Below are 23,181 nucleotides of genomic sequence, written 5' to 3' on the forward strand. Positions count from 1 at the left end.
TTGGTTTTTACGTACCCCTGACATCAGTGCTGTAAAGCATGCATGTGACGGGGTCACACAGCACCTTGCGCTAGAGGAAGTTGGCTTCCGGGAGTATACAAGCTCTCGGTGAACGGCAGTTCACAGGTCCCCTTTTGCGTAAAGGGAGCGAAGTGACCAATTTAAGGTAGAATGTAAACTGAGTATATTTATAGGTAGATAAAGCTTGAGCTAAATACAAACTATAAGTCACCTTTAGAAAAGCAATGCCATCAGCCAATGGTTGGCTTTGGACGACCTTGGTACCTTGTACCAAATATTCCGAAGTGTGACGTGTCACACTTCATGTAACTAGGGGTACACTTAGGGCTACGTACCCCGTTACATCCTCCCCCACTGAGGTTCGGTTTACCGACCAATCCGAATGAAGAAGCGTACGTCACAAACTTTCATTCTCAAAGTCGAAAAACATCGACTCGGCCGCGCGAGCGCGGCGGAGGCTCACTTTACAGTTAGAGCCTCGAGCAGCAGCCTGTGCGCTCCTCTTCTTGGTCTCCACTTCGACCGTTGTCATGCCTCGTGGCACTGCGAAGAGCGGTGCGAAGACACGCTCCAAGGTTGCTGCCGGAAAGGCGCAAGCCAAGAGCACTAAGCCTCACGGCAAAGGCTCGGCACTTCAGGAGGCTACTCAGGTGGCCTTCGAGGCGATCGGCTCATCGGGTGAGGCGGCTGTGGACAAGCGAACAAGCAAGCGCCGCAGCCCGTCGCCCTCGGCCTCCACAGATAAACGTCCGAACCCTCGGCTCGCTAAACGTGAGTTCGACTCTGGCAGTGAGGACGAAGCCGAGTCCGAGAGCACGTCGCCCTCGGCCTCCCCAGATAAACGCCCGAACCCTCAGTTAGCTGAACGTGAGTTCGACTCTGGCAGTGAGGACGAAGCCGAGTCCGAGAGCACGCACGATGCTCCTGTGGGTTTTGCGGGAGGGCACAGCCCAGTGCCCAGCGAGCACAAAGACGACAGCGTGCAGTCGCTCGCTAGTGATCAATGTGATCACAGTCCCACGACGTATGTGCGCTCTGAGAGTCCGGCCGTCAAGGCTAAGGTCACTCCCAAAGCTGGTGGCGATGAGGAAGAGAAACCTCGCAAAAGTCTCTCGCTTGATGAGGATCTTGCGCGTGCTAAGGCCGCTAAAGCCGAAGGCGCCAAACCCTCTAAGAAGCGTACGGCTTCCAAGTCTCCACTCCGCGAGGAGAAGAAGACTCGGTACTCCCATCGAGGCCTCTTCGATTCCTCGGATGAAGAGGACGAGAAGAAGGAGGAAGAGGGTGTTATTCCTGAGCCCCGGGGGATCTCTAACGACCTCGACCAGCAGCAGGAGGACTTCCAGGCTGCCCACCGTGTGTGTGGGGGCTCGGTGGTGGCACCAGTCTCCCAGGGATCTGCCATCAACCGGCGAGGGTATTGGCCTCCCGAGGAGAGCGCTGGGGCTGTCCTCTTCCTGGAGCTTCTCGTCGCTCCTCGTGGCCTTGTCGGCGGCCACACTTCTAGGGGCATTTACGAACGCACCCTTGTTCAGAAGGAGCAGTTGTTTGTTTACAACTTGGAGGTGGCTCGGTGTGTGCTTCTCGCGCCACACCGTGTCCCGCTTAAGGACTTAACGACTTGTCGCAAGAAGCCCGAGAACCGGGGTGGTCTCTACATTTGTTGGGCCTACCCCTGCGTTCTTCCCGAGAACTGTCCCAACTGGAGTTCTTGTGAGGACATGTTCTGGGCTTGGGTGGAGTCTCTCAAGTACTCACCCACGGAGTTACGGGAACTCCATGAAGATCAGCTGCTGTCCCGCATCCTGGACCATCGCGATCTTCGTGTTCGGTTTCTCACATGGTCAGCAAGCGCATGCCGCCAAGGGACATTCTGAAGCACGCGGCTTCTAGCGCTCACGATTAGCGTGGGTACGGAGTGTCGTCAACATCCGTACTCCGTTCGGGCAAGAAGCCCCGGACTACTTATGAAGCTGCCGCCGCTTCTGTTCCCAGATTGCGACGGTCTTCGGGCAGTCAATCAGGAGCCGTTGAATCAGCTCTCACGGGTTCTCGGAGTGGGCATAACCCCTCCACTTCACGAGGAGCTGTCGCTTACCGTGACGCCGTTGCTCCTGGAGGATCCGCTCCACGTGGTAGTGGACCTCCCGATTCCGATCAAGCAGGGGCGGAGGTGCCCTCGTACGAGTACGAGTACTCGGCGCCTCCCGAACACCACTCTCTTCCGAGTGCTTATCCTGCGGGTCCGACGCAGGGCCCTGATGTTGACCGCCTCCGTCAACGTGTTCTCGTGCTTGAGATTGCACTTGACCTTGGGACTGGCGGTGATGCTGCCACCCAGACCGGGAATCAGGGCGAGCTCGCTCGTCTCGCGGGCCGCCTGGACCTGTTGGAGCGTGAGGTCGCGAACCTACATCTGCGGGTGGACCAGCGGGCCTCTTCGACCGATCTGGACGAGGCCTTCCGCATGATCCGACGGATCGAGGCTCTGCTGCCACGTTCGGAGCCGCCTTCGGCGCACTCCCAGACGTACGTGCGTACCCGGCGTATTCAACGTACTCGGCGTATGGCTCCGGGATCCGTTCGTACGGAGCCCCTCCTGCGTACGGTCTTGACCGCAGCTTTGCCGTTCAGACCGAGGCTTAGGTTCCTGCTCTGACGCCCTCGTCGACTTCTGTGGCCGGCCCTCGCTTCGAGGAGCTGGGCCAAGGTGGGGCTGCGAGTCAGCAACCCCCTGCGGACGAAAGTACCGCTTAAGACGTCCAACATAGAACGTCGGGTGCGTAGTCATTGTCCTAGGCAGGTCGATGGTGTACGACGCACCATGTCTGGCCAGGGCTGCAAATGGTCCGATGAAGCGGTACTTCAGGTTGTTGCTGCCGACAGAGCTGACAGTGTCAAGCGGTAGGTTCCTCGTATCTAGTAACACTAAGTCCCCCACCTTGAATACACTTAAGTTTTCTCTTCCTTGTTTGGCTGAGTACTCCTTTTGTATATCCTAAAGCGCTGCCATGGCATCGCGGACCCTGCTGACAACGCTCACCTTGGTATTCACAAAGGATTCCACTTGTTTCCGCAGCGAAACTGGTCTCACATCCGAGACCTGGGAGGAAAGGGCTTTTCGAGCCTCTCACCCACTTAGAATAGAGGAGTCAGTGTCTCCTCGAAGAGTGAGAGGCACTCTGGGGTGACGGAAGCCGTTCAAGTAGAACGGCGTGAACCCCGTGGACGCGTGCACCGCGTTGTTGAGCGCAAATTCAGCAACTGGAAGCTGCGTCGACCACATACGAGGTGCTTCCGCGCACATACTGCGCAGAGTGTCCTCGAGCACTCGATTAACGCGCTCCGTCTGGCCGTCTGTCTGAGGATGGTCCGCTGTGGACATCTGCAGACGATTTCCCAGTAAAGGAAACAGCGTTTTCCAAACCGCGGCCGTGAATCGCGGGTCTCGGTCCGAGACAATCGTCTCCGAGAGACCGTGATAGCGGAACACGCCATCGACGAACAACCGTGCGGTTTGTTCGCCCGTAACAGTGACGGGAACCGGAGCAAGATGTACCATTTTGCTCAGCCGACACCCGAACACCAAAATTCCGGTGTTGCCGTGTCCGTCGGCGGGAAGCCCAAAGATGAAGTCAAGCTCATCGACTTCCAACAGTCAGCCGGTACGGGCAGGCTCTGTAGTGGAGCCGAAGAGTGCCCTGCGGGTTTGACCCGCTGACATGTTTCACATGTCTTCACGTATAGGGTGACCCACTTGTACATGTGGGTCCACCAAAAGGCCAGAGATACCGACAGGAAGGTCTTCTCGCGGCCGAAGTGGCCACTGGAGGGCGCGTCATGCGCATCCGCGAGGATATCGAACTTCAGATCCTCATCGTTGGGTACGACCACCCGTGGAGGTACATTGGGCTCCACCCGGTAATAGAGGAGGCCATCCTTCAACTCATATCGGTGGAGCCGGGAGCGCTGTCGCGACGAAAGCCAGTCGGACTTCGCGCTCATTCTAGCCGTGAGGAGCTTGACGATAGGCGCGACAGCTTCATCATCCCGATACGCCATGCGTATCCGATCATATAGATCCGTTGTCAACCGTGTGATGTGGGCCAGCCCGTAGTCAGGACGCCGAGAGAGGGCGTCCGCAAGCACGTTGAGCTTGCTCGGCTTGTACTCGACGCGGAAGTTGTACTTCGCGAAGAAGGACAGCCACCTCGCCATCCGTTTGGAGAGGTGAGGCGAGTTAGTCGCCGGCCTCAAGGATGCGTGGTCTGTGTAGATCACGAAGGGCCGAGAGCCCAGAAGGTGAGCCCGAAACTTCACAAGGGCAGATTTCATTGCCAGGAGTTCCTTGTCGTGGACAGGGTAGTTCCGCTCGGCGGCTTTGAGCTGCCTGGACTGGAACGAGATGACTCGTTCATGTCCAGCCGTGTTGGCCTGCAGCAATGCACACCCGATGGCGTAATCAGAGGCATCGCAGGCGACGCTAAACGGCTTCGTCTCGTCCGGCAGGGTCGGGACTGGGGCTTCTTGGAGACTGGCCTTGATGCTATCAAAGGCATCCTGGTGCTCTTGCTCCCAGTGCCAGTCGACGGCCTTCTGAAGGAGGCCCGACAAGGGCTTAGCGAAGCCCGCGTACCCTGCGCTGTACTTGTGAAGGTAGTTGGCCAAGCCCAACCACTTTCAAAAATCCTTCTGGGATCGGGGCGTCGGCCATGCTGCTATGGCTTTGACCTTGTCTGGGTCAGCCGAACGCCCACGTTTCTTACGAAGAAACCGAGAACTTTAATCTCTGGTGACGCCAAGACGCACTTGTCGACGTTGGCGTTGAGCTTGTTCGCTCGCATCACGTCCAACACGTGACGGAGGTGCCCCAGATGCACCTTCATGGCCGTCTTGCCTTCCTCGGCACGGCTATGGACGAAGATGCCGTCGAAGTACGCCTGTACGAAGGCACGTAATGGCCTAAACAATTGCGTCACCAGGCGATTGAATGTCGCCGGGGCGTTAGACAAGCCCTGCGGCATGACGAGCCACTCCCAAAGCATGTCGCTTAGAGTGCTCACCGAGGTGAGCGGGATATCGCTCTGTCGCATCAGGATCTGGTAGTATCCGTCTACCAAATCCAACGCACTATACAGTACGCTTCCGGCAATGTTGTTTAACAACACATTCATTCGTGGGATTGGTGTTTAGGCCGGCACTGTCGCATTGTTCAGGTTGCTATAAGCATGAACTAGACGCCACTTTCCGTTCGGCTTCCGAACGCAGAACGTGGGCGTCGAGTGCGGGGACTTTGACTCCCGCACCATGCCTGCCTTCGCTTTCGCAGTGAAGAAGGCATCAATGACCTCGCACTGTTCGCGCGGAAGAGGCCATTGCCTCGCGACACAGTACTTTGTGCCAGGCACGAGATCTAAGCTCATGCCGTACGCCTCGATCTGGTGGGAGTTGGGTCGGTGGGTGTTTGTTTACCACATTCGAATACTCCGTCACCAAAGGATACACCGGATCCTTGGGGTTCTTAAGGATCTCAGAGCCCAGGCGCGCCTGACGCTGCTTGTTCAAGTCTTCCGGGACGTCCTCGTCCAAGACATAGGAGGTGTTCCGCTCCTCTCGAGTGGTCTCATGTCTTATGAGCACCATCCCGGCAACCTTTCCAGCCTTGAGGTTGGCCAGAAAAGCCTCGACCGTCATTTACTCGAGGTTCAGTATCTCTGCAACCTCTGGCAACGGTTCCAAGTGGACACCAGATGCCTTGACGGGTAAACCGGTCTCGCCATCGAAGATGTGATAACACTCTTCCACCGGCCTTGTCGGAGGAGCCTGGGCCCTAGACTCCGAGTCGCTTGAAGCGACGTCGATCTGAACGAAGTTCAGATTCGACTTGTGGGTGCGGCGGCGTCGTCGTCGACGGCGACCGTGACGTGGAGCTTTGTTACCCGCGTCTGGGGATGTCGGAGTACCGACATCCGAGGCACACGTCGCCTCGTGTGGTACTGTGTTACCCACACAGGAAGCGTGTCCGACGTCTTCCTCTTCAGTTAAGGTCTGGGCGACCGTGAGTGGCACTTTGATACCCACACAGGAAGCGTGTCCGACGTCTTCCTCTTCCGTTAAGGTCTGGGCGACCGTGTGTGGCACTATTTTACCCACACAGGAAGCGTATCCGACGCCTTCCTCTTCAGTTAAGGTCTGGGCGACCGTGTGTGGAACTCTGTTATTCACCTTTGACACGCTATTGCCAGTGTTCGTGACAGCTGTCAGCTGTCTGCGGAACTATGTTACCCGCTTGTGGACCTAAGTTACCCACTTGCCCAGCCCCTCCTCTGGGCGCTGCCACCATCAAAACATCCTCGGAGTCGTCATATACGTCGACAACTCCCAAGCATCGGCGGGATGCTTTGGTACCCTGGCAACCCTTGCGGGCGCCCCAGGTACTGACAGAGGTGGAAACATGACTCGCCAATGCTCTGTCGGACTGCGCAGGGCGGCTGGCACTAATTGCCTTGCCTCGCCAGTCGACCCAGGGCTCGTGCTTCTCAAGCCAGACAATGCCCAGGATCATATCGTACGGATCCATGTCGAGAACAGTGAGCTGTTCGAGGCTGTCAAAGTCTTCAAATTTGACGGTCAGATCCACTTGGACGTTGGGGACAGTGACGACCTTCCCGTTGGCCAGTCGCACTGACACCGTCCCGTTGCCCTTGCTTTCTCTCAACGCATCGGACAGCTCGTTGCTATTACAAGCAACCGTTTGGCGGCGTGCGAAATTCTTCGACGCCCCAGAATCAATCAGGATTCTAAAGAGATGATCATATCCCCGTACACATCCGTGTACTACGAGCAACCCGCCGCTGCTCTTCGTCGATTCGAGAGTGCGTAGACTCTCAGGGGCTAAGTCCCCGTGGTACGCGCCACCTGCGCGCCCTTCATGAATACTTAGTTCTTCCCCAGTAAGGCGCCCCGCCCCTACTGGTTTTCGGCGTTCCCCTGTCCCCTGGAGCCAGCGACCCTTGAGGACAGGCTTGGGCAAAGACCGTTTGCGGTGTCTTTTCGCGGGACAGTCGCGCTTGAAGTGGCCCATCTTCCCGCAGCCGAAGCCGCGGATGTCACGCTGCTCGGCGGACCCGAGTTCCATGGGAACCGGTCCGTTGGAGCTCGCTCGACCGGGAGTCGACAAAGAACTCCCAGGCCATGCTGAGGCGGGCGTACGCGCCTGGCGATGGCTGTATTCTTCGTGAAGGGCCACTTGAATCACCTTTTCGAAGGTGCTTGACTGCACCCGGAGCACGCTGGACCAACTCGAAGACCGTACATGAACACAGTCATCTTGATGTGTTCGCTGAGTGGGTTTCTTACTAGAAACGCCGTGAGCTCCCGTATCTCTTGGACGTACACGTGCAGCTCACGTCTCCCTTCTTTGCCCGAGAGGAAGCACGAGCGCTGGCGGTACTCGTAGCTCGCCGGGAGGAACGTGGCTCGGAGCAGTTCACACAGCTGAGCCCAGGATGTGAAACATCCAGGGGATGTTGCCTCCCGCATGTACACCCACCTCTTAGCACGACCGCTAAGGTTGGATAGTGACACTTCCTACATGTTGCAATAAAACATGAACGCGTTGACGTTGAATACAATAACGTTGCATTTAAAAATGTAAAAACTGCTTCTTTTGAGCAACGTTACGGAGCAACAATAATTGGCAACGTTTCAATAATGAACACTCCATCATACCAAGATGGTACCCCAGATTATTTTTTCCATGCGTGAAGTCGGGAGATAGACTCCCTACCCAATGCTGGAGGAATAACTTCTGGACGCGTGTCTGGACAACGATGGCACAGGTAATGCCCAGATCGTCTTGAATCATCAAGACTTCCGAGCCGTCGATCTGTTTCAGCGAATGAAGGAGGTTCTGCAGGCAATCCTGAGCACTTGAGTTCGCTTGCATACGTCGCAGGACATTACGAATAACCTGTGAAGATACTGCTCGGCCTTATCACAATATAGACTTGTTAATTATAAAAGTAATTGAATAAAAACATGTAACAAGCCATAGTCCTACTCGCTAAGCTCACTTGAGACATACCCAGCTATTTGACGTGAATTAGCACCCGCATCAGACAAAACTGCGATATTGTCAGCAAGTGGGCCTTCTGAAGGCACTTCCCGAATTCCACGAACAGCCCTGATTGTCTCAGCGTTATGATTGTGAAGGCGCCACTCGTTCTTCACGAGAATCGACCAGACTTTACCCTCAATGGACGTGCTCACCAGTGTGACAAATGCGTCAAATCGAGCCTCACAGCCCGTGTAGTTTGAGTGAGCTTCTCGGTCACCGCTAGCACGTCATGGTTGGGTGACGTCGTAAACACATCATATTTGTTTGAATCCGTACGTAAACCTGACTAGGATTTCGGTTTCAGAAGGACTGGAAACGTACAAGGACCATGCCAAAAATAATTAGTAATATGAACAACAGTTCAGAGCACCAACGTTACTTACTCTGTACAGTTTGCGACCTTGACGCTTGACCAAATTTTAAAGTAAAAGCCTGTTGCTCGGCCGTACGCTTCCAGAGCCGACATCACCTGATCCCATGGCCGGTAGCCTTTTCTTGCATCTGGTTCTGCGTGGGGCGCACACTGTTATGAGCAGCAGCTATCTTCGCGCGTGTCTCCGAAGTCCCACTCTTGCGCTGTCGAGGTTTCTTCTCCTCCATGAAGACCATTCCTTCTGGTACCTGGACCGGAGGTTGGTTCGCCAAAAATCTTCAAAAAGGTCTGCGACTTGGGTGGGGACTTCAGCCGAAGCGGGCCGTGCAACGTTAAGAGGCCTAGCGTTTATGTTCGTAACGTCGCTTTAAGCAGAATTAACGTCGTCCGGCTTATTGTGAAATTCACAGACGACAACGACAACAAATTTTATCCAAGAGAAATAAACCGGTAGGGTATCGGTATAAGTTTCTGTTTATTTTCTTAAGTATGAGATCTGCGAACCGCTCATTTTCGACAACGGGGAGAAAGCGCGAACACGACACGTAGTGGAGCACCATGCGCGACAACGACGGAGAGAACGGGCCTGCGGGTACGGGAGGGAGCGCCCAAGAAGAAGGCGGTGAGCTTGCCGGGGCCCCGCCCAGTCTTTCAGCTCACGATAGTGAGCGTCACTCAAGCGACAGCTCCAATGCCGCTAGCACTCGTGCGGAGCCGGTTATCGAAAGCAAAGCCGTTGTAGACGCGGCTGACAACGGTTCGAGTATTGCACGTCTATCTAAATTCCTTTCTTCATCTAACCATTTTCATTGTTACGCTATAGATACGTCTCCGAGAAAAAAAAGGCGATGCGGGTGCTAGCGGAGGACGTGGAGGGCGTGCTCTCGCTGGTGGAACGGGAAGCGACACCACTATCGCCAGAAGCGCACCTGGCGCATGTATGGACAACTTGTGTCGGTTGCGCGTCACGTCGATGAAGAGGTTGCCCGTAAGGACCCCAGTCGTATCGTACTTTATGTTAACGTTGCTTGAAGCTAACGCTGCTTTTCTTTAGTGTTACTTTACTAACGTTATGATATATTGTGCGAATAACACAGCCAAAACGGTACCAAAATTGGGCGGCAACGCAGGTGGTAATGACACGAGTGTATGCGAGGGCAGAGACGGAGATGATCCGACGCTCGGAGACGCCTCGATAGGCAAAGTTGGCGTTGGTGACGAGGGTGCGCGTCAGGTTGATGAATGGTAAAGACGCAGGTTTGTATTGTACTTTTAATAACGTTGCGGATACCTAACGTTGCTCTGATTTAAAGTTTTGCATTAACGTTTTTTTATATTGAGTGGATAACACAGACAAATATGCGACAGGGTTTCGCGACGACGCAGGTGCCAAATTCGAGGTTGTGTGTGAGGGTGCAGACCGCGGGGGCGGAAACGGAGATGACCCGGCAGTCGGAGGTGCCTTGGAGGGTAAAGCTGATCGAGATTAAGATGGTGTGTGTGTTGCGAAACTGCTTTTGTCCCTCGCTTATGTTTATCGTTGTGTCGTTAACAGAGCGGTGTGATTGGCTTGGTTGTGTGCATAGATCCACGTGCACGACAGTTGTCTGGCGACAAGAGTGATAGCGACAAGGGCAGCAAGTCCGTGATCGAGTGTCCGTCAAGAACGGACGTTGCAATTAAGGGTGGTGCGATTGGTAGCGTGGACGACAACGGTGAGTTATGCTAAAGGGGATAACGTTTGTGAAATTTTAACGTTTATTCATGTTAATGTCGCTCTATTCTAACGTTACGTACCCCATGTAGTAAATTAAAACCTATGCCAGAGCCCGCAGATAATGCAGCTGGTGGCATGGATGCTGGCGGCATGAGAGGTGCTTCTCCGCGCGCGGAATGGGGATTGTGTTGCCAAGGCAGCCATGGCGACCAAGTGCGCGGAAACGCTGGACGTCAAGTCAAGGGTAGTGCTTGTTGTGGTTTAACGTTGCTTTATGTTGCTTTATGTTTGCGATGCTGTGATTAACGTTGCTATTGATAACGTCGCTTCTGGCAGTTGGTACCAAACGAAAGTGCAGTCCATCAAAAGCCGGTGCCTCTTCGCAGTCGACGAAAAAGCTCCGTCTGTACTCGCCCCACGAAGTCGACAGAAGCCCTTCATCAGCTTGCGAGGTTGAGGAGAAGCGTGAGACCTGCATTGAAAACAGCAAGAGGAAGGAAAGTAGCGACGAGGAGCTACTCCCGCACCTTCCGTTTGCTGAACCAAAGCAACCACGCGTGCGTAGCAGCAACACGAAGAAGGAGCGAGAGGAGATGATTGCCTCTCACACCAATGTGGAAAACTACGTCGGGCCAGTTCCAAGGAGAGGCTACGCAACCTGGAAGTCTTGGGAAGTTGCGTATGCAGACTACTGCCGTTCGCAGCGCGTGTACTATCGCGTTCGCACGTCTATAGACGTTGACGAGTACAATCGGTACGACGCTTCATTTGTGGCCATCAACGATTTATTAACTTTTACGCTGTTATCTAAGAATCACACTACGAACATTACAACGGCCCAGTTCCACAAGTTCTTTTTGAGCTACCGGAGTAAGCATGGTGTCTTTCAAAAGCGTTGTGGCGTTGGTAAAAGGAACGCCACCGTAAACTTGACCGGTTGTCCGGCTCGATTTGACCTCGGGCTCATCAACGTGGCTTCGGCTGGTGAGCTCCCACGTCATCGACTCGTTGCTCACAGTGAGTGGCGCATGCACAATAATGCGTCTGAGGAAGCGGCCGCTACAGCTGGTATGAAGGACCCGCCAACACGCGGTGCTATTGTTGACACAGTGGCTGCAATGCATGACAGCTACACCTCGCCCAGCAAATGTTTTGGGTACATGAGTGAGAAGCTGGGTGAGTAGGTTTATGTGCAGAACGCGTTTATGTATTCTTCTAATTGTTTTGAAATTACAAGGCTGTCCTGTCACTTCTCAAGTTGTAAGAAACTTCGTTAGGAAACTTCAAGGTGGAAGCACCGCTCAATCGCGGTTGACGGTGTTGCTCGACACACTAGCAGAAGAAAAAGACTGCGAGGCCATGGTTATCGAGGATCAAATTGGCGTTACGTGTTGTATAATCATCCAGAGTGCTCAACAGAAATTGGCGTTCAAGAATTGGGGGGACACATTGGCAATGGACTGGACGCACGGTACCAACAACGTCGGGTATTATCTGGGTAACATATTTTTTCACTGTTAATCGCTTACATTTCATTTCCAGTGAAAAACTAAGTAATTTGCTTTGTTTATATTTCGTACAGGGAGCCTCGTTGCAACCACGCCGACTGGCCGAGGCTTTCCTGTTCTCGACTTCATGGCGTTAAACCCGAATGCTGTGACTCTGCAGAAAATGTTTGAGCTCTTCAAAAGCAAGAACTCGTCTTGGGTAAGAATCCAGACTGTCATAATTGACAAGGACTTCGTCGAGAGGAGGGTTCTGGAGGACTGCTTTTCTAATGCGAAGGGCCTCCTGTGCCAATTCCATGCCATCACGTATTGGAAAAAGATGTGCCGAAGTGGCTTAGGCTTGCCGGTGGCGGACCAAGACACTGTATAGCGAAACTTTGCAGCAATGTTGTATATGTATAAGATAAATTATTGGTTTATAGCAGATTTATGTTTTAATATTCTGACTTTGTTATGTTTTCGTTTTGGTAGCCCTTCTCTTTCTGAGTTCGAGCGAACGTACAAGCAGTTCTGTGAAAAGAAATGCAAAAACGTACGCTCCTACTTCGACAAAAATTGGAAAGAATGTCAAGAAATGTGGACGAACTATTTGCGGGACAACTATTTTTCCGCAGGGAACACTACTACAAATAGGATCGAGTCCAATTGGCACCTTTTGAAACAGTTACTTGGAAAGAAGACTGTTGTGGACCAAGCAGCTGCTGGAGTGCTGCAGCGGGGCTGCCGCGTCAGAGGAAGACGTTCGACTCAAAGAGTCACTTATACTAAGCTCCTTATCCAAAGGACACGTACAGCCCAGACCAGGGCTCAAAGTTAATACCTTAGCGTATGCTTCAAAACCAGAAATGCATTATTTACTATTATTGCGGCCAAGCCGCCTAGGGGTAAATGTATCTCTTTAACTATCTAGCATAGTTAAACCTAATCAAATGCGTAACGTGTGGCGTTCAGCCAACGTACTGAGAGACCTCGTTAACTCTCCGGGTACTCCGTACCCTGTGTGTTCCACACCATGTAACCCCGTTACTGTGGTGTAGTGATTTCTCCGTAGTTGTGGATTATCACCCGTCGACAAAGACGTGACACCGCCCAAGTTGTTCAAGCGACGAACCCTCGGTCAGCTGATGTACGGAGACGCCAAGGTGCAAGGGACTCGACGGCGTCACTTCCGAACTCTTAATGGATACTGGATACGGTCCATATGTCACTGAATCCAGGCTGTCCTTATTATTAATAATGGACTGGCCGGATTCGCATTCAGCGGACCATCTACGGTACGAACCCTCAGTGGCGGTTGGGATGAGTTCGCGGAAGGCTCAGCGACCCTTAAAAAGCACGTACACCGTCTGGGACAGGGCGCGAGCCGTTAAAGATGCTCATGCGACGGTGCAGACGACGCTTGGATCCATAACGGATCATTGTTCACTTGATATTTGTATACTTGATTAGGACTTCTTATTAGGAATAGACCCGAAACGGTAAGCTTAAATACAGAACAGAATTTCCACTCAAGCACACAGAGCGACGTCCGGCTTCAAGGTAAGCGTCTGGTCAAGTGTGTTATGCCTGTCGGTGAACTCGAAGCTCTGTAGCGAGGGTTCATCCGGCAAGGCCAAGAGACTTTATGTATTGGCCGATTACTATCGGGAGGTTTTACGTGACGGCTTATTGCTGCCTATTTGCACGACTGGGAGTGCTTGAATTGCCTCCCTTTTATTCTTCCAACCGAGTGTTGAACACTCGGTGATCTCGTAAAAGGCTTACCCGTGCCTGGTACCCTTCCGCTGTTGGGACCACGAGGATTCATAACACCTGCTAGCTTTGCTCGTGCTAGTAGCGTGTTCTTATTTTTACTGGTTGGCCTATATAAGTAGTTTACAAGGTCCAGTTTGTCCCGGTGCAAGGGCAGAACTGGGGTCTTCAGGTCCGCCCGAACGATCGTTTACTATCCTAGTAGACGTATTGTTGTGGGAACGTCCTAACTACATTTGTAGCTAGAGTTCACGTGGGAATTCCAACACCACAACTGGTGCCGCGACCCGCGAACAGATTGTGACCATTGTGAGCTGTTTGTATGGCCTTCCAGTTTACGAGCTCCCAATAGAAGAAGAACAGGAAAACAAAAACAAGAAACATGGCGAAAGGACAACCGACGGTACCAGCTACGCCTGCGAAGTCTGGCGGGGCTCGCAACGAGAGTTTAAGCCCGGCTGCGCGCTTTGCAGCCGCCACCGAGCTTTCGGTGAGCTTCGACGACGAAGCGGACATCGCTCCTGACGCCCACGATTATGAAGATTACGAAGACAAGACGCCGGCTCCAGAGCCAGGCGCAGCGACGCCGGAGACGGCCACGCTATCATCGGGGCTGAGAGGGACGACCAGGTCTCTTTCGAGGAACCTCGCCGACGAGCTCGATGATGTTGCAGGACCGGAACCTGCCTACGATGATTATGACGATGGGACCGAGGGTTCTAAACCTTCGGTGGCGAGTGCAAAGCATTCAGCACTGCTGAAAGCACCTCGCCCACCTATCAACGGTGATACACCAGCCGCCAAGCGTGTTTTCGACCGCGTACAAGCGCTGATGCAGAATGATGAGTGGATGCAGCTGTTCAAGCCCATCCCCAAGAAAAAAGCCGACTGGCCTGCGCTTGCGCAGGAACTTCAATACCCAGTCGACTCGGTTTCGACTAGCCAAGTTGCCGAGGATTCAGTTTCGCTACTGTTGTCGCTGGGCTCCGAGAACGAGACGTACCCATCGACGATGTCGCTCCAAGATTGGAGTCCACATGAAGCCGGAGCTGCTCTCCAGAAATGGAAGAAGAAGCTTCGGAAGGCGTTTGGCGCTGTTGGCATCAACGCCGGAAAGCAGCCTGTGAGTCGACCGATGATTCAAGATGAAGATCCGTCCACGATTCCACTGCCGCCGACACCCCAACGACTCGTCCGTACGCCTCCGAACAAGCGTGGAACTGAGCGTGGTGCATTTGGCACTACCGAAGCTTCACCGTACTTTCAAGACTCGCACATGGTTACGCCACGTTCGGAGAGCCGTATGCAGCGTATTTACGCTGGCAACGAGGGTTCGTTCGGTCGCCGAGGTGATCCGCGAGCTCCCAAAGGTGGTGCCAGACGTCGTCAAGTCGACAGCGATGGTTCGTCCAGTGACGATGACATTTTGGTGCGTACATTCGACGAGGAAGATCCTCAAGTCGAGTTGATGCGTCAGATGAATGAGATGGCGACGTGACACTTTGTCAATATTGGAACGCATTTGTTGTGAGCTTGTAGTTCGCCCACATACTACAGCAACTTTTCCAGTTTTTGTTGAAATACTTCAGCACGGCAGCATGACGCCCCATCGAAATACAACAAGTTCATTGTGCCACCGTAAATAAGTCACCTCGGTTGGACTAGATAACAAACAAAAAGTCAGCTCAGATAATTCAGCAATAAAAAGCTGCTTACCTGTACAGAATGTTTGCAAAACAGCGTTGAACCACGTCACGTTCTGCGGGGTTCAAGCTAAACTTCGATCCAAGCATTTTCTTTTTACGAAAGAGCGTGAAATTGGCAAAGTAACACTTTGGCGTCTGGAAAGCACGACTCCAGTACTTGCCATTTCACAAAATGTTTGTCAATGACGACCGTTTGAACTTTTTCCCACAAGCCTGTTTTTTTGCTTTGAAGAAATCGAAAATAGCGGTCATCGTGTCTGCTCTCTGGGTTAAAACCAAAAATTCCAGGACAGGCATGCCGCGTCCGGTAGGTCCGGTAGCCAAAGTGAAAAGGCCTGAAATGTATATCGAATAAAAATAAGCGTGTCAGATGCAGGAGTCCCGAAAAAAAATGGACAAATGTATTTGAGTTTATTATTGACATAATAATGATAAAATTTCGTCTTGATAGGATAAAAAAACAATTGCCTCGCGATAATATGTACTGTAACGGGGTACGTAGCCCTAAGTGTACCCATTGTTACATGAAGTGTGACACATCACACTTCAGAAGTATGACACGTCATACTTCGGAATATTTGGTACAAGGTACCAAGGTCGTCCAAAGCCAACCATTGGCTGATGACATTGCTTTTCTATAGGCGACTTATAGCTTGTATATTTAACTCAAGCTTAGCATACCTATAAATATACTCAGTTTACAACCTACCTTACATTGGTCACTTCGCTCCCTTTACGCATTAGGGGACCTGTGAACTGCCGTTCACTGAGCGTTTGTATACTCTCGGAAGCTAACTTCCTCTAGCGCAAGGTGCTGTGTGACCCCGTCACACTTAGTAGCACTCGTAGTCAATCCACGCCAACGCGGGTAGACTACCTGAACCTCTCCGAAGTTCGTTGCCATGGATAGGAACGACTTCTCCCATATGAACGACTCACAGTTCGAGTCGGTTCGGAAGATGGCAGGCATCTTCGGGATGAAGGCCCTGCAGAGCCTGGTGGTGTCAACACCGGCCGAGCAGCTCGAGCGCGTCAATGCGTTTGCCGCGTGCTGAACGACGTGGACCCGACACCGAGGATTGAAATGGCATCGCATCGACCATTGGAACGCATCACGCCGCTCTCAGGCTCTCGCAAAAAGAGCGAGAACTGTATGCAGTGGTTCCGTGGGTTCGTCTATGAAATGACTGGAACCCACACAGATGCCGACAAATGGTGCATTCCATTTGAGCTAAGGATCCGGGACGGAGCCATTCATTGGTTCCGTCAACTCCCGAAGAAGACGAAGCGCAAGTGGAAGCTGCTGAGCGATGCGTTCATCCGCTACTACAGCTCGCAGTTCACGCAGACGGCACCGTCACGTTACTACTCTGCAAAGCGGGAACGCAATGAACATCTGTGCGACTACATAAACAAGCTGAATGGCTACGATTGAACCGCCCGTCTACACTTTGAGAAGACTGGTCGCGACGCCTAAGAACACGTACAGCAGTTCCTGGCAACATGCGATCATGATAAGCTAGCGGAGAGTCTCTACCATGCTCGAGTCGCCGACATTCACGAGCTCGAAGAGATCATCGAAGATGTTCTCAAGGGCAAGGCGAGATAGGCCAAGCGCGACAGTGAGTATCGATACTCCAAGAATCGTGACGCGCGACGCGACGATGGGTACTCCCGCAACAATCGGCGTGATGACCGTCGCCGCGATGACAACCGCAACAAACCAAGCGTGACGCTCATTGAAGCCACGGTGGACGACCTACTAGCTGAATTAGAAGGTCGTGAAGCTGCTCAAGGAGGCAACGAGTATTCAAACGAAGATCCGAACGCTTACGACAATGTCCAAGATGAGTACAACGACTTTCAGCCCGATAATACGGATGGTGATTTCTCATTGGACGAAAACGACCGATACCTCGCCGCTGCTAACGAAAATGAGCGCCGTGCAGCTGCTGAAGGCACCTACGCACGTTCAGACAACCGTCAACCATGTGGAAACATGCCTGATCGCGATAATGGCTTCAATCAAAATCGCCGAGGTGGTGACCGTGGGTTCAATCAGGACCAACGCGGTCGACGTGACTTCAACCGCGATAACCGACGCCCACAGTACGGACCATGCGCGGTGTGCGGTGGCATGAGTCACTCCGCCCACTACTGTAACAAGCGATGCAAGTTCTGCAAACAACTCCACGATGCTGGACAATGCGAACTTTTCCGCAACTTCCAAGACCTTGCCAAATTTGTGCGCACCAAAGGCACGAAGGAGGAACCCCCGCCAGAGCTCAAGGCCGTCGTTCAAAAACGTCATTTAAACTAGGCAGCCCGCCAACTACAACTGGGTTGGTCCCTATCGGGCTGCCACAGTTAACCGAGCCTTCAATGGAAGCAGAGTGTATCTTTGCTTTCATGGGGCAAAGTGAATGACCTGATAATTACGTAACAAGTGTGAACACGACGGAAAATGAAAAGGAGAGGAGAAGAATCCTCGGTCGAGGTGTTGGAGAGAGAGTGGAGTGTGCTGATGCTGATGAGGGCACCGGCGAGGGTTCTTTCGGCTTGGTTCGAGTGCAGCACGAGACGAGCCCAAGGGCTACTCCAAGATGATGAAGTTGAACCCTGACGAGAGACAGGGGTGGTGGTCGGCCAAGAAATTTGACCGACGGATAAGAATGAGAGCTCTGGTGCAAGGCGCTGTGAACGACCAGCGAACGAGGATCCTCCTCGACACAGGAGCAAACGTTAGTGTGATCACTGACGCCTTTGCCAAGAAGTTGCGACTCCGAGATGTACCTGATCACGGACGCCGCATTGACATTCAAGGAATTAACGAAGGCAAGGTGTCTACGATGCGACGAGCGTGCGTCAAGATTACGCTTGGATGGGAGATGGTGTACGAGTTCGATATGTGGGTAATGTCTCATAGTGCAGGCGCCGACGTGGTACTCGGGACCGACTTTATGATCCCAGCTGGGATTCGGTTGGACCTGTTTCACGGCGCAATTACCGCACGAAGTTCAAATCTCGCTGATCAAGACCAAGAACATGATCGACAGCGAAGAGTACGGCTCCCATGTTAACGCCGGGCCACCCGAGCGTCTGGACATTCAAGCGCACGAGTGGCGAGAATATCGACTAGCGAAGCGTCAAGTCGGGCTGGAAGAACACGTACTGTGGGTTCGTCGAACGAACAAGCTAATCCCGTCAGTGACGAGGTTTCGACGTGGACGGCCTCAGAGCATTCGATTGACCAACGTGTCTGATCGAACTGTGTACCTACCAGCACACGACTCGATCGCGATGTGGATCCCAGATGGGGATTTGCCACGAGGTGACGGCTATGTGCGTCTGGAGTCCAAGAAGTACCAAGACTGGCAAGTGTTGGCCTACGAAGGTTGCAGAGACCGCGAGCTCTTTCAGCGTGAATGTGAAATCTACGAACAATGGCTTGCAACTCAGCCTTCAGCAGTTGATCGATCGGACTATTCAGAACCCAGTGGGGTGCTAGCACGACCTCTAGAGGACTCGGTAGTGGGTTCTAGTGATCGTCTGACGTGTGCAGAGCGCTGGGCACTGATCCTGGAGGAGCGTGAACGAGTGGAAGCCTGTCTGGCGTCTGGGGTGACAGCCGGGGATTCGGCCGACGGTCAGTCTTTCGAAGAACCTTTGGACACTTACACGACTACCCATGGCGGAGGCAATAATGCGAACGAAGCCTCGGTAGCGCGTACACACGAACTACTGAGGCCGGTAAACGTGGTACATACGCCAACGAGAGTTCGTTTCAAGTCTGGGGTGACAACGAAAGCGACAAGTAACAGCACTGAATTAGATGGAGTAAACATTTTTGACGAAGCTGTCCCGGCCTTGTGTGCAACCAAATCTGCGAACGAGACACCGGTGGTTGATCCAGAGGATGCAGACATCGCGCTGAAGGTGTTGAATACGGGACCGAGTGTTTATTGCAAGATTGGTGCGAATGCCGAACTGTCAAGACAGCGGCAGACCGAGGAGCTGAACAAAAGTCAACAACCCAATATGTCGGTGGCCCGCGCATTCAATATTGCGAACGACGACTCGGTAGATGGCCCAGAGATGGGAAACCAGGATGGGAAGGAGATGGACCCAGCACCGACTGTTGAAATCAAAGCGGATGCCGATGTTTAGTCAAGGGAAGAATCCGTAGCGACGTTGGACGGAACGTACATCTCGGTTGCTCGAGTGTTAACGACCGAAGGAAATGAAGCAACGGAGGATACGAGAAATGATTTCTACGAATACCCAGTTAACAACATTGTCTTGGAAGACTACGCGAAGGAGCTGGCATTCCTGCCGGACCTGACCGAAGAGATCAACACGACAATAGACTACACTGCGTCTAATGTTGCTGATCCTCAGTTGTCGACTGATCGCCGAGAACGTCTGGTCGCGACGTTGAAGAACCACGAGCAGATCCTGATTGCTAGTGGTAACGCACTGCCGCCGCCAGCCTACGGCGCGGTATGCGATATCGACACACAGGGGCACGCTCCAATTAAACAGCGTGCCCGGCGCGTGCCGCTACGATTTCTCGGCAAAATGTACGAGCTGCTGCGCGCTTTGTTGCGAGCAGGACTGATCGTCTTTTCAGATAGTCCATGGGCATCGCCAATCGTGATTGTGATGAAAAAAACAGGCTGGACATCTGGCTTTGCATTGATTACAAGATGGTGAATGCTATCACCGCGATCATGGAATATGCAATGCCGCTAGTCGACGACCTGTTAACAGATCTCGAGCACTACCTATGGTTCTGCTCGCTGGATGCAGCAAGCGGCTTCTGGGCGGTCATGATGACCTTGTGAGCACGTAAAGTATCGGCATTTGTCTGCGCACTCGGACACTTCGAGTGGTTGCGCATGCCCTTTGAATTAAAGAACGCGCCGATGATCTACCAGCGTATGATTGACAACGCACTCTGGGGGTTCGTTCAACCTAAAGGATGCTGGTTTGAATACTCGGAGAGGATGTGTTTAGCTCAAGAACAGGCCAAGGAACGTCGCGGGCCAAGCGCCGAGGGTTCGTTTTAAACGAAGTTCGCGGCAGACCGCGAAGTACCGGTGGAGACCGACCCTGTGCTACAACTCGTCTACAGCCCCGTCGCTGACATGTTTACGAACGGGGAGCCAGACGAATCATCGCTGGTACCCGTGTTTGGTCGACGGTCGTTTGTGGATGATATTTGCTTCGGTGGCGAGGATTTCAACAGCTGCCTGGCAACAATGGACCGATTGCTGGCAAGACTTGCACAGTGTCGGATCAGCATTAGCTTCACCAAGAGCATCTTCTGCCAACCCAAGGTGGACTTTCTGTCGCACAAAATTTCGCCCGGAGGTATCAGGGCTGACCCCAAGAAGCTTGCGGCCATCACCGAGCTTTCGTTTCCAACGAGTAAGAAGGGCATGCAGTCGTTCCTTGGAGCGGTTAATTACTACAGCCGCTTCATTCAAGACTTCGCGGTCTACGGTGCGGCGCTGTACCAGCTCAAGGATGAAGACTTTGCCGTTGAGGGTGGCATTTCTGTGGCACGTCGTTCCTTCGAGAAGCTGAAGGCGAGTGTTTCACATTAACCCATCCTCAGGCACTTCGATCGGTCGAAAGCAGTTCACGTCATGCTCTTTGCGAATGAATGGGCGTTGAGCACTACACTAATGCAAGAACATGAAGGCAAGTTACACCCCGTACGGTTCCTCGGTCGGGTGCTCAAGGAGGCCGAGATGAACTACCATCCTGCTGAGAAGGAAGTTTTGGCGTTACTTCTGCTGTTGAAGATCTGTTACGTCCAGCTGGCAGGAAAGACGCTACATGTCTATACACGATTCTCGACGTTAGAGTGGGTGCACAAGTCGAAGTCTCTCTTCGGACGCGCGGTCCAGTTCGCCGTACTGCTTTCGCAGTAGCATTTGAAGGTGCAGCGCGTGAAGGAGAAAGATGCCGCCTTCGCACAGCTCCTGCAGTCAAGCATCACGAGCTTCGTCGACCTGGAAGACTCGCTCGCGCCGGTGGCACCTCCAAACAAGGGTTCTCCGACTATTCGAATGGACCCCGCGTTGCTAAACGCCAGGCTTCCCCGTAATTACAGTGGATTCGTCATGTCTTTTGACGGATCAGCGAAGACAGAGAAGTACGGTGGCTACGAGAGTTGTTCATGGGTGCTGTGGAGTCTTCCTGAGTGGAAGATAGTGATTGCTGCAAACGCTTACCTGTCGGCCACCACGGTGAATGAGGCAGAGTACACAGGTATGATAAACGGTGTCAAGGCTGCTATTGCGCACGGTGTCGAGGATTTAGTCATCGTTGGTGACTGAAGGCTCGCGATTCAACAATCACTAGGGGTGATCGCATGCAGGAAGGAAACTTTGCTAGCGCTGCTGAATACTCACAAGAAACTCGCGGCCAAGCTTCGATCAGTTAAATATCTTCATGTTGTACGAGAATACGACGCTGCCGCGGATTCGTTAGCCACTGAAGCGCTGGAATCAAAGGTCAGTCGGGTCATCTTGGCGGAAATTCGCAAGTCGGAATTGGCGTCGCTGAATCGCATCCAGGAAATGATCTACGAGCCGGATGAAGACTCGGTAGATGTTTCGTCACGTGGAGCAGAGCGTCAAGTACATGTACTGTCAGGCAGCGAGTCTTTAAAGTGGAAAACGTTCGAAAATTTCGTGGTTGATTACAGCTCACCTAAGTGCGATTATGGTAATATGGCAGTGATGACTAGACGACAAGCGAAAGCCAGGAAACGCGTCAGGTTTGCAGACGAACACTCGGAAGGGGTCTCAAAAGATCAAGAACAGCATGAAGAACGACGCGAGACGTCCACCGAAGATTCAATCAACGAAGATTTACCAGACCATCCTCACAAGACTGCACCAGCGGCATTTCCCGATGCGGAAGATGTTGACCCGGTAGCAATACAGCGGGAACGACGCAGACGGATACTGGTGGCACAAGACGAAGAGCAGAAGTGGTTTAACATCAAGAAGGTGCTTCAGGGCCAAGCAGAAGAACTGAGTTACAAAGCACCTCGAGATGCCTGGAAGTACGCTGACCGGTTCGTGTTATCAGAAGACGGCGTGCTTCACTATCTTAGATTGAATCGTCGGTATGACCACGGTTGGCAAGAAGAGACCAAGCTGCGGCTTGTGGTACCGACAACGATGATTCAAGAGGTCTTGCAGAACTGTCACAACTCGCTGGAAGGAGGACATCAAGGTGTGGTGAGAACGTTCCATCGCGTTAAGTCCGACTATTATTGGATCGGCTTGTACGCTGACGTGGAGAAGCATGTGAAGTCATGTCCAGATTGCAGTTCGAGTAATAGCCGTCCTCAGCTTCGTGGATACTCACCTGGCAACGTACTAGCCGAACGACCTTTCCAGATCGTCTCGATGGATTTTGTGATCCCACTACCGAAATCTCGCAGGGGCAACACGGCGTTGCTCCTATTTCAGTGCTCGTTCACGGGATTCGTTATTGCTAAGGCTATGTCGGATACGACTGCACTGAGTGTTGCCCAAGTGTTCGAAGAATGTGTGTACCGACGGTCCGGAGCCCCATCACTGATAAGGCGCGACCGCGACCCACGCTTCATGAGCGAAGTGCTCCAAGCGTTCGGAGAGATGATGCAGTCAAGATCACGAGCGGCTTTGAGCTATCGGCCACAGGCTAATGGACAGCAGGAACGCTCGGTGAAGTCTGTGATGGGTTTCGTAGGGTGTACGCGGAAGACCCTCTACAGCAAGATTGAGACGAAATCGCAGAGAAGCAGGTATTCGCTATTAATACTTCTCAGGACACTACAAGGAAGGAAGCACCGTTCTACCTCGTTCATGGTTGGGATGCGCAGTCGACGTTGCGGGCGATGTCGTCGTCACTCAAACGAGGACTCGGCAAGCAGTCTGACGCACTAGCGTGGCGGCGTGAGATCAATCGACAACATGAGG

General features: G+C 52.8%; 1 protein-coding gene across 1 annotated transcript; it reads left to right on the forward strand.

The window, feature by feature from the left end:
* Positions 1-9,071: 9,071 nt before the first annotated feature.
* PITG_13214 (uncharacterized protein) lies at positions 9,072-12,224 on the forward strand (the record flags this gene model as incomplete). Its single annotated transcript, XM_002899836.1, has 8 exons — positions 9,072-9,270; positions 9,611-9,736; positions 9,867-9,983; positions 10,100-10,228; positions 10,340-10,474; positions 10,567-11,406; positions 11,813-11,937; positions 12,210-12,224. 8 exons carry the CDS (start codon positions 9,072-9,074, stop codon positions 12,222-12,224), a joined length of 1,686 nt encoding a protein of 561 aa, XP_002899882.1.
* Between the last annotated feature and the right edge of the window lie 10,957 nt (positions 12,225-23,181).

Source organism: Phytophthora infestans, genomic scaffold (assembly GCF_000142945.1).
Source record: "Phytophthora infestans T30-4 supercont1.28 genomic scaffold, whole genome shotgun sequence".
Taxonomy (NCBI): Eukaryota; Oomycota; class Peronosporomycetes; order Peronosporales; family Peronosporaceae; genus Phytophthora; species Phytophthora infestans.